The sequence below is a fragment of the Sesamum indicum genome, linkage group LG10 (genome assembly GCF_000512975.1).
Source record: "Sesamum indicum cultivar Zhongzhi No. 13 linkage group LG10, S_indicum_v1.0, whole genome shotgun sequence".
In the NCBI taxonomy this organism is placed as follows: Eukaryota; Viridiplantae; Streptophyta; class Magnoliopsida; order Lamiales; family Pedaliaceae; genus Sesamum; species Sesamum indicum.
Window position 1 is genome coordinate 14904177 of NC_026154.1, and position 11696 is coordinate 14915872.

Below are 11696 nucleotides of genomic sequence, written 5' to 3' on the forward strand. Positions count from 1 at the left end.
AACCCCATCACTTCCATATCTCACGCTCTCTACTGGATGATCGTAGAAAATTGGAAGGTCCTCTGCCAAAGCCCTAATGAGCCTCTCATTCCCTCCAGGTATAAAACAATGATCCCCACCCATTTCATATGGGTCATCCTGATCCCAGAAAGCCATGGACAAATTGGACATCAGTGTGGCATTGGCATACTCAAGATTTGCCAAATGCCAATCCAATAGCATCCGCTCCAACGGCTCCTCCGCTACTTTATACACGCGCCTAAATGCCTCCAAGGCCGTCCCCAATGAAATGTCCACACTCCTGATCTCATCCATTATCCCCTGCCTAAGTTTACAAACCCTATCCAACAGTTTATTAAACGAGACCTCTACTTTTGAATCAACATCAGAATTAACCATTCGACCATTGGGCAAGTACAAAGGACAGATATCCCTCACCTTGTGAAGCGGAAACCCAAGCTGTCGGGCTAAAACCCCCAAAGGATTCCCATTAATTCCCGTCAAGACGCTGCCACCTAAATCCGCCGCACCCACAACACTCCCATCAGTTCCACTCATTTTCTTGGTTCGAACTCTACCTCCAGGCCTGGCCCGGCCTTCAAGCACAACCACCTTAAAGCCCAGAAAAATCAACTGCCTAGCAGCAACTAAACCTGACAGCCCAGCACCTATCACAATCACGCTTCCTTTTGGCGTTTCACTGAACAACTTGGACTTGACATCCTTGATCGCTGGGGCAACACCAAAATTGATATACCCATGGTGGAGAAGGAAATTATAGGCGGCGTTCACGAGGTTTTTGTGCTCGGCGCGTATGGACTCCAACACTTGGTCCTTGGTGAGCCAAACCGCTACATTTGACCGCCACCGGGCCAGAATGTGGTTGCGCACGATAATATAGTTGGCCTGCTCGGCGCCGCCGATTTGGGAGACCACATTCGCCTCGATTTCTTCCTCCGTGAGGGAATCTACCGGGAATCCAACAGATATTGCAATTAGGGCTTCAATGTCGACCTCCTTAGAGAGGTCGGCGGGCCCCCTGCGCTTGCGGGGTTGTCCGGAAGCAGAGTCTTCGAGGTCTCCGGTGGCGGAGGGTTTGGGCTGCGTGCGAAGAAGGCGAAGACGCGAGGCAGACGAAGAGATCATGTCCGTGAAGATTTTCTTGCGCCGGCGCCGTTTCTTGCGCGGTTGGGGCTCCAGTTGCGTTTGACTTTCCGGAGCGGTCCCGGCGGCGACATCGTTAATTTCCATGGGTTCAGCGGTGGAACCGATGATTTCCATGGGCTCAGAAGTAGATTTGGATATGGATTGAGAAACGGCCGGATCCTGTGTGGCATTATTTTCCGGGGAGGGAGCTATGTCGGTGGTGGAGTCTGGTCGTAACCCAATGGTTGCCGCATTATCTTCTGCGGCGGGAGCAACGGCGGTGGTGGAGTGTGGTGGTGACCCGGTGGCTTCCATCGGCCGAACCGCACAGCCCAGGCCAGGAGCTAGGGTTTTAGACCTCCGTTCACGTATCTATACTATCTATCTATTAAGTACCTTTTATGTGCATTTAATATTAATTAATTTTTTAAGAAAAAATTATATTTAATCCCACACGATACACTATATTCTATTTTTGGTCCTATAATTTATTAATTTAGCACATTTAATTCTATAAATTAAAAAATAGTACCATTTGAATAATTTTCTATCCTATGAAACCAAATATATTATAAATTTTTATCCTATACAACCAAAATTCTACAACTTTTATTGTACGAGATCAAATATGATGTAGAACCAAAACTACAACACCCTCTATTATATAGATTCAAAAATACAATTTTTTCTAATTAAAATAACGATTAAATTCATTTTACTCGTTATGCTGTGTTTACTTGGACTTCAAGGTCTCTCTGTCCTTTAAAATTTTATTTAAATGGACAATAATAGACTTATGCTTTGTTTTTTTAAATGTCTAATAGTCTTATGCCTTAATATATTAAAATTAAATTCATTTCAATTCTTATTATAATTTATATATCATTTTCGCCCCTTTAAAATCAAATAATTCAACATATGAATAATTAAAGATCATGTTTGTTTTATTTTTGGTAAATTAATTAACTACATAAAAGGTCAATACAATACAATATTATACTAATAAAATATAGTACTTACATTAGAAATAAGAATAAAAGAATATGAAAATATGAAAAAATCTTTCAAATATTAAACTAAGATAAAAACAAAAGAAAATACTTCAGATAAAAAATAAAAAATGATAAGAATTGCATTAAAAGGGCCTCGATTATTGTATTTTGATACTTAAGTTAGTAACATTCTAAGAGAATATAAGACAAATAAAGGGTAAATAGTTATAATTTTTTAAAATTGTAAGATTTGGCATTAATCAGAAATCATAAATTAATTGGATGATGATTATGAAAAACACAGCTTTTGATATGTTTTATAATTATGAAAGGAGAACCTCATAAATTAATTGATGTGGTGTTCGGTTTCCATCCACAAATTTATTAGGACAAAAACGTTAGATGTTATAGTCGTTAGTGGATTAACGCTACTTATTTAGTATAACACGACATATCTCTAACCACTACTGTCAGTTTTTGTCCATGTTTTGCTCATTTCTTTGTTAAAAAAAAAACTTAACACATCCAGTTGTATTAAAAAGCCTTCTATATAAGATTTCACACTCACACACAACACACACTAGAAAGTGACCAGATGGGTCTCATAAGCCCCATGCCCTGTGCCTCCCTTTTCCAGCTCAAGGTCATATAAACCCCATGTTCAAACTAGCCATACTTCTCCACCACAGAGGCTTCCACATAACTTTCATCAACACCGACTACAACCACAACCGCCTGCTCAAGTCGCTAGGCCCGGCCGGCCTAGTCGGCACGTCCGACTTCCAGTTCGAGACAATCCCTGATGGCCTCCCGCACTCGGACGCCGACATGACGCAGGACGTTCCATCACTATTCATCTCAACCAAACACAACTGTCTAGCCCCGTTCCGCCAGCTTCTAGCAAAGCTTAACGCTAGCTCTTCTTCGCCACCGGTCACCTGCATAGTTTCTGATGCTATAATGACATTTTCTGTCACTGCTGCCCGTGAAATAGGAGTACCCGTTGTGTGTTTCAGAACGACTAATGCCTGCAGCTTCTTGTGCAATAAGTATGTACCCCTTCTCATACAGAAAGCCCTGCTACCACTTAAAGGTAATTTAGGCATACTTTCGACCTATGTTCATGTTTTTTTTTTTTTTTTCTTAATTCAAGTCTTATTTGGATGCATATTTCTATGAAATCAGTTAATTGCTTAGGTTAATGTTATATCAGTCAATTCCTACATCAATAATTCGGGTCAATATTACATGTACAGATGCAAATTCTTTAACAAACGGGTTTTTGGACACTTCTGTGGACTGCATTCCCGGCCTGAAAAGCATTAAGCTATATGATCTTCCAACCTTTGTTCGGACTACGGACGTAAACGATCCACTGCTGAATTTTGTGTTGGGAGAAACGGAAGGAGCCTCAAGAGCATCAGCTATGATTTTCAACACTTTTGATGCCTTGGAGGCTGATGCATTGGCGGCCCTTAATCCACTGTGTCCCCCAGTTTACGCCATCGGTCCAGTGCATGCGTGTGTCGACCAACTCCCGGAAAACAGCCTCAAGTCGATGGAAACCAACCTCTGGAAACAAGAATCCGACTGCCTACTTTGGCTCGACTCAAGGAAGCCAAATTCGGTAATGTTGAGAATTATGTTCGTTTTGTATTTCAGTTTACATATACCCGGCAGGTGCACAAACTGTTCTCTTAAGTATACAAGTGACAGGTAGTGTACGTGAACTTTGGAAGCATAACGACGTTGACGAAGGAACAGGTGACTGAATTTGCACGGGGACTTGCTGATAGTGGCAAAGACTTTCTCTGGATAATCAGATCGGATTCAGTTGTAGGTGGTAGCTCTGCGATTTCAACGTTGCCGTCAGACTTTGTTGCTGAGACTAAAGAGAGAGGTCTAATATCAGGTTGGTGCCCGCAAGAAAAGGTGCTGAGCCACTGTTCTGTTGCGGCCTTTCTAACTCACTGTGGGTGGAACTCTGTGATCGAGAGCCTGTGGAGTGGCGTCCCGATGATATGCTGGCCGTTCTTCGCTGATCAGCACATAAACTGCAGGTTTACATGCTCCGAATGGGGCGTTGGCGTGGAAATTGGTAGGAATGTGAAACGAGACGAGGTGGAGAAGATTGTGCGAGAGATGGTTGGAGGCTTTGAGGGGAAGAAGATGAAGCATAGAGCAATGGAGTGGAAGAACAAGGCGGAAGAGGCCGTTGGAGTTCATGGCTCGACATTCTTGAATTTGGAGAGATTGGTTAAGGAGATCTTATTGTCCAAGGTTGATTATGTTGTGTGAAAGTTACAGCTTATGTTTCTTGATGTGGTGTCCGATGTTCTTGTTGAGCCTGTCTTGCCCTGTTTCTTGGGCCTGCACCTTTTGTCAAATATTAGCTTTGGATATTGTTCATGCCATCAGGTTGAAGTATATGGAGCAAACTAACATAAACATCAAAAAAATTCTCACACAAATCATATCTGATCAAATTAAATTAATCATATAATAAGAATGATACACTTACCATGTGATTGATTACTCATACACCAATCACATGCCAAGTAAATTATAATTGATTGAAACTAGCAAAGGTAAGAGCACCTACACTTTGGAAGTGAACGCCTACACCTTTCCATTATGATTAAATTACAGAAATCATCCATATTGTTCAAAAAATTACATCAATACCCTTACCAGTATCACGTCTGTGAGATGAAAACATCATCGACACAAAATGAAATCACTAACAGCAAATGCCAGCGTAATTATTCAAACAGTAGGACAATTCTTGTAATTCGACCATAACTGAACTAATATAAATACAACTCTCACTTTAGTATTTACCTATTAAGGTAAATCAATCTTGTTGGCTTCACTTCTTATTGCAAAAGCAATTCATTGATCAAATTTTCCAAATTCAGGTAGGAAGAGCCTCCAGGAGCAGCAGCCTCCTCTGCTTTCCTCTTCCACTCGAGGGCTTTCTCCTTCATTTTCTTTCCTTTCTCACCATCCATCAGCTCTTTAACCAGTGCCTCCACCTCACCCCTCTTCACATTGTTGTCTATCTCCATTCCCATCCCCCACTCCACACAGCTGAACCGACAGTTTGTCTGCTGCTCAGCAAAAAACGGCCAACATATCACCGGCACTCCACCCACTATACTTTCTATCGTCGAGTTCCACCCACTGTGTGTCAAGAACCCTCCAACCGCTGGGTGCTTCAAGACCTGTTCTTGCGGGCACCAGCTCATCAACCTGCTTCTATCTTTAGTCTCCGTCACAAACTCTGGTGGCAGCATGGCTTTGTCGCCCGCCACTAGATCCGGCCTAATGACCCACAGAAACGGCTTCTTGCTATTAGCAAGCCCCCATGCAAACTCGGACATCTGATCGGCCGTCATCACAGTTATGCTGCCGAAGTTCACATACACTACTGACTCAGGCTCCTTCGTGTCGAGCCACTCCATGCAGCTCAAATCTTCCTTCCAAAGACTAGATGCCATGGCGCCAAGTCTTTCGTCTTGAACGTGATCCATCATCAACTGGAGAGGGCCGACGGTGTAAATGCGTGGAAACGAGGCCGACAGCGCGTCCAAAACGTCTCGCTCTAAGGCGTCGAACGTGTTGATGATCAATGCTTTGGCTCTGGGCGCGGCTTCGGCTTCTTGTATCAAAAAGTTGAGCATGATGTCTTTAGGATCGGTTGTCCTAATGAAAGATGGAAAGTCCCTTAATCGAATATCCTTCATTCCCGGAACCCAATCAATCACCGTTTCGAAATGCCCATTTGTTACTTGGCTCATATCTACATTTAAAAATTAAATATTCATTGCATAATTAGGTTAAATCGAATCAAAATAACACCGACAACAACTTCTGACGACAAAATCATAATTGGCCCACATCACTGTGAAAGTCAGAAAGTGGCAGTGGGACTTTGATATTGGACTAAGGAGGACCATGAAGATATTATAAACAAATCACGAATTGAAATCTGGCCGCCCTTACATTGTGAGCTGTCTATTGCAGGTACAGTAAAGCACGTGGGTGCTATATCAATCAAAAATTCTAAGTACCATTCCTTTAAATTTAAAACAGTTATATAATAAATATAATATATTTAATATATAATTAATGAAAAGTGATTAATTATATAATAAATATAATTCATTTATTTTATAATTAATTTGATTCGACCAAATTTGGTAGGATCAATAATCTTTCCAAATCAACATGCATTTCCCCAATTAGTGTCCGAAATCTTTCACTACAGAAGATAAAAAGTTCACAAATCAAATTTGGTTTTATTAAATTAATTATAGAAAAAATATAATATATTTATTATATAATAATTTTTTATTATTTATACACTAATTGTATTGTAAATATATTGTACGTACTATATATAATTGATTTTAGATCCAATTAAATTTAATTAAAAGTAAAATTTTGTCGATAAATACCAAAGAAATAATGTGTCTACCTTATATTTATTTATTTATCTCTTTTTAAGACCTATAACCATATTTAACTAAAGAAGCTTTTTTTCAAAATTAGAAAAAAATTAAGAGATAGATATATATACATATACATATAATTTTGTAATTTTCGAATTAATTGTATTCAATAAAATAAAGTAAAATAATATTGAAAAAAATACAATTTAGCCTCATGTGATATTGTAAATGTGTAAATTACCTCTTATAAAAAATAAATTAGCAAATTATTCCCCTATATTTTTTAAAATTAAGTAATTAACCTCTCTAAACATAGGGGTAAATTATTTTATTTTAAAAAATACCTGAGACAAATTGCTATAAATAAATTAAAAGATTTTTATCCAAATAATTCTGGTTGTTTCCTTAGATTAAATATCGTACATAACTAACTGCCTTAGCAGTTGGATGTCAGAAGGATAGAGATTTTGAAGATTTTAGATTTTGATTAAAATTAAGTATATTATAATTAAAATATTATTGGTTTTTAAGATTTTCTTTTGGTTTTAAAAACTCATCAATCACAAATTTAATTTTTTATCGTAAGTTTGTATTGTATTTAATATATAAAAATCGTGTAAATAAAATATTTTTAAAATAGTAATTTTATTTATAATATATATAATACAAAGTGATTATAAAAATTAATTACAAGGATCTCATTTGAATTTATCATAATTATAAAAAATTATTTGTTGTTATTTAAAAAATTGTAAATCTTCTTTTTTGTTAAATCCTCACAACAGTTCATTACAAAAGTATTTATTAAAATGTTGTTAATTATAATAGTTATTTATAATTTTTTAAATAATAATAAATATATATATTTATAATGAATTTTTTTATTTAATTAAATAAAAAAATAGTGGATATTTTACACTACCTCGGAGAGGAGTATGTCCTTCCTCCACAAGACGGCGGTACTGTCTGTACCCCAAGAAACCACACGCACTCGTGGTCCAGAACAGCACCTCCGGCAGCCCGAACCTCTCCGCCGCCTTCAACGTGAAGCTCATCACCCCGTCGGAGACGATGCAGCTCACGGGCGGCGCTTCCGAGTTGAGCTTCGAGAGCAGGTCGCAGAAGGGTTCCAAGCAAGTGGTGGTGGTGGAAACACAGAGGGAAGGGACGTCCTGGGTGGTGTCTGCGTCCGACGGCGGCAGCCCGTCCGGAATAGTGTGGAAGCGGAAGTCAGACAGGCCTTCGACGGCGGAGGGGCCGCCGGACTTGATGAGGCGGCGGTGGTTGTACTCGGTGTTGACGAAGGTGATGTGGAAGCCGCCATGGTGGTGGAGGAGCTTGGCTAGCTTGAGCATGGGGTTGACGTGGCCCTGTGCCGGGTAGGGTATGCAGACCGCATGGGGCTTGGATTCGGGTCTTGGTAGGGAACCCATTTTGCTTATTCACACACAGTGAGATGAAAGATGATCAAACGAGAGCGCCGGAGGAGTGGTTCTTATAGAAATCATGAGGAAAAAAATAATATAAAATGTGGGTCGGATTTTTTATTTTAAAATTTATTTTATTTTCTATTGATTTGAAATAAATACTCGACACACATATCTATATATATATATTAAATGAAATAAATCATATAAGTTTGGCTTTTAAGCAATCTTGATTAAATTTTTTAAGTTATAAAAAATGGAAAAGAATATAACATGGCTTCAATCATCATTATTACTATGACTCGGGAGTGTTCATTTCGGTTGATCGAATAGAAAATTCAACTAATTGAAATTTTGAGATACCGTAATGAGATTTTAAACATCGAATCGAAATAACATATTTATAAAATTATAACATAAACTATTTGATTACCTATTGTAGGTAAGTAGCAATATACTTTTTCGGGTACTCTTCCAGTGGCTCGCAACCACGACCACGACCACAATGAACGCCTTTTATAACATTTATAAATCACTCGCTACTATTACACTTACATATATGATATATACATACAATTTTACTTTTAAATTATAATATAATTTAATTATATTTTTTTAATTTAAAAATAAGTATCAATTACATATTAATGTCCCCTACGTATAGGTATAGAATACACTAACGATGAGTAAATGGGATCGGGGACGTTAGGTGGGCTTCAATTCTCCATACCTCGAGTTATTACGAGTTCGGTAGTGATAGATCGGCATGTGCTTGCTACATTTTAGGTCACTATCGCGATATTATAATATAAGGGTAAATTATATTAATATTCATGTCAAATCACACAGACATTTTATTTTTTTAGAAAATTATAAATATATATCTGAGGACGTTATAAATTTAATTACAACGACACCCTTTATTCAAATGTAAAATTCATATAAATACTCTCTAAAAAATATTATATTAATACTTCCCCAGAGAGTGTAATTGTAATTTTATATATAAAATATATGGGGTGTTTGTATATTGTTGGAGACAATTTAGTATGAATCAGCCAGATTTAGAACTGGTCATATGATGAATAAATTATATTTGTTGTGTGATTGATGAGTGATACAAAGAGAGCAACGTCAGAAGAAATTTTACGTTTTACTATGTTATTGATTAAGGCAGGGCAAAGGTTGTTGGGCGTGATTTTTATAAATGTGGCTAAAAACCCATGACAATTCTTTTTGCTATGATTTATAGTCATGGTAAAAATAATTTTCATGGCTGATATCTAAGTTTTAAATTGTATTTTATTTAACTGTAATCGATAATAATTATTTACTACAGTTTTAGTCCATAGCCATAAAATTATAATCAATAATAAATTTTCTTCTAGTGTAGTCAACCATTTATAGTACGTGTAGTGGTAAAATTGATGCGCCGTGATTATATAGGTTTGGATCCCATCAACGTTTGATGCGCTGGCCTATTTTTATAGTAGTTATTAGTTTTATATACTGATTATCAATATGGTTGGTGTCGATTAGTGATTGGGCATTCATAATATTATTGTAATCGATTTATTGAGAAAAAAATAAATAAATCATGTAATAAATATGGGTAATTTGCAACAGCTTCCTTTCAAGTTAGCATAATTATGAATACCTCCTTGTTGTTTGAACCGTTTCAATATCCTCCTGATTTTAACAGTCGTCTAACAATTAGTTCAATTCATTAGGTTTTCATCATTATAATTTTAGTTATTTTTTAAAAATATTTATTTTTTATGGACTAAGTGGATAATTTTTTCTATCATTTTTAATTTTTTTTCATTCATCCAGTTCGATTTTTTTATAAATTTTTAATTTTTAGAAAAAATAAAAAAAATACAGTAAGGGCAAAGTTGATAATTTCATACCTCCATCCAAGAATTATATAATTTCATCAAACATCAGGGCAATTATATTTTTTTTAAATTTTTTTTAAATTTTGATTTCTTTATTTTGAATTAAAATATAATTTAAAAAATAAATATTAATTGTTTATTTAATTATGCACGCACAGTTGAGCATGACACGCACCAGTAATGGGGGAGCATAAATAAATTTGGTATCAAATCTCGAGGGATTTCTTGACTTAAAATTTTGTACTCATCTTCTTAGCCAAACATGTCCTATAAGAGTGTTTGGTTAAATTTATTGAAAAGATTTTATATTTTGGTATATTTTATATGGGTTAATTATATTTTGCCTTTTGAATTCCACTCGTTTTTATATTTGTCATTTAAATTTTTTTTATGCTAAGTTACGATCTCAATTTTACGAAATTTTGTATTTCGTCATTTATAATTATTTTTTAACTAAATTTTTATATAAAAAATCCACCACATACAGTGTACATATGATATTTAAGGGTTATGTGATACTTTTCATATATGTACAACATGTGATGCTTTTCTGAAAAAAGAAAAATCAACAAAAAAAGGTTAAATATGTCAAAGTGCAAATTTCGCAAAGTTGAGTTGTGAGTTGACACAAAAAAGGTTTCGATAGCAAAATATAATTTACTCTATTTTATAAGATAGTTTTAAAGCTTAAAAAATGTTAAATTTTTAAAAATATTGCTTATAACTAAGCTCCTAACATCTTATTTTTAGAACTTATAAGATATTTTCCACGAAAAGATTTATCAAATATTTCTTAACATCTTATAATATGAAAATAACATAGAAACAAAAAATTGCCACACCAAACACCAAAAAACCTATTTTAATATTAAATTAGTATAAATTAAAAAAATAAAAAATACAGTATATTTTTAGTCATGATAAATATTTTAGTTATTCTCGCAAATACTACGACCAATAATCATTGTATTGCCGTGATTATGGACTATTTGCCGTTAAATTTCGAATCAACGTACCTAAATTGCAAATGTTTCATTATTAAAGTACCTATTTAAGGTATTTTTGCAACTTGATACTAAAATTGTAATAAGGCTTAAATTATGGTATGAAAATTGCAATTTTCTCTAAATTTATTTAATTTTTCATAAACATACTTTCTCATCTGGATCTTGACCTTCGAACTAAAGATTCCTACAGTATTTTACTTTTTAATATTTATTAATAATAATAATAAAAAAAATAAATAGAGCTGTTCCTGATTGCGTAAGCGGTTACATATTAATTTTGCGTGCCCACAACTCAACACTATTTCAAGAATTTAAAGACCTAACACATGAAAAATTATTTAAACGTAAATTAGGAGTGATAAGAGCAGGATTGGCAGTAATATATGGTTATAGTACTATGAATGATTATAATTGATAGAAAATCTTATTATGCATAATCACACGAAACAAACAAGGCTTAAAGGTATAGATATAAACGACTATGCATTCAAACCCTTTTTTTTTTTTTTTGTAAAAGAATTCAATCTGAATAATATTAATATAGATAAGATTAATTACACGTAACCCCCTCTAAAAATGTGAAATTATACTTTTTTGTCTAAAGAAGTTTTGAAATACTTACACTCTCTCTGAAAATTCAATGTTTATACATGTCCCCTTTTTTTTCGTCAGGATTTAGATAAAAATATTGACGTTAGCAAAAAAAGCTACATAAATTTTTAATTTTTATCCTCCATCCAATATTCCCATATAATTTGTACTTATAAGAAAA

The 11696-nt window shown here is 35.2% G+C and overlaps 3 protein-coding genes across 3 annotated transcripts in view; 1 reads left to right on the plus strand and 2 right to left on the minus strand.

The window, feature by feature from the left end:
* LOC105172609 (lysine-specific histone demethylase 1 homolog 1) overlaps positions 1–1528 on the minus strand; it is a gene marked incomplete in the record, with an annotated part of 3259 nt that extends 1731 nt beyond the window's left edge. The window contains 1 exon segment of the mRNA XM_020697048.1: positions 1–1528. Within this exon segment, the coding sequence (XP_020552707.1) occupies positions 1–1461 (1461 nt within the window).
* On the plus strand, positions 2689–4565 carry LOC105172610 (7-deoxyloganetin glucosyltransferase). Its single transcript, XM_011094126.2, has 3 exons — positions 2689–3231; positions 3395–3765; positions 3855–4565. Exons 1-3 carry the CDS (start codon positions 2796–2798, stop codon positions 4434–4436), a joined length of 1389 nt encoding a protein of 462 aa, XP_011092428.1. The 5' UTR covers positions 2689–2795; the 3' UTR covers positions 4437–4565.
* LOC105172611 (7-deoxyloganetin glucosyltransferase-like) lies at positions 4777–8069 on the minus strand. The gene is made up of 2 exons (XM_011094127.2): positions 7515–8069; positions 4777–5940 (listed from the first exon to the last, which is right to left on the minus strand). Exons 1-2 carry the CDS (start codon positions 8023–8025, stop codon positions 5015–5017), a joined length of 1437 nt encoding a protein of 478 aa, XP_011092429.1. The 5' UTR covers positions 8026–8069; the 3' UTR covers positions 4777–5014.

Excerpts from the sequence above, each read along its gene's own strand:
- LOC105172610 (XM_011094126.2), top strand. The coding sequence starts at position 2,796 with ATGTTCAAACTAGCCATACTTCTCCACCACAGAGGCTTCCACATAACT. Across the intron at positions 3,232-3,394 it reads AGCCCTGCTACCACTTAAAG|ATGCAAATTCTTTAACAAAC; the intron begins GTAATTTAGGCA and ends TTACATGTACAG. Across the intron at positions 3,766-3,854 it reads ACTCAAGGAAGCCAAATTCG|GTAGTGTACGTGAACTTTGG; the intron begins GTAATGTTGAGA and ends TACAAGTGACAG.
- LOC105172611 (XM_011094127.2), bottom strand. The coding sequence starts at position 8,025 with ATGGGTTCCCTACCAAGACCCGAATCCAAGCCCCATGCGGTCTGCATA. Across the intron at positions 5,941-7,514 it reads AGGACATACTCCTCTCCGAG|ATATGAGCCAAGTAACAAAT; the intron begins GTAGTGTAAAAT and ends TTTTAAATGTAG.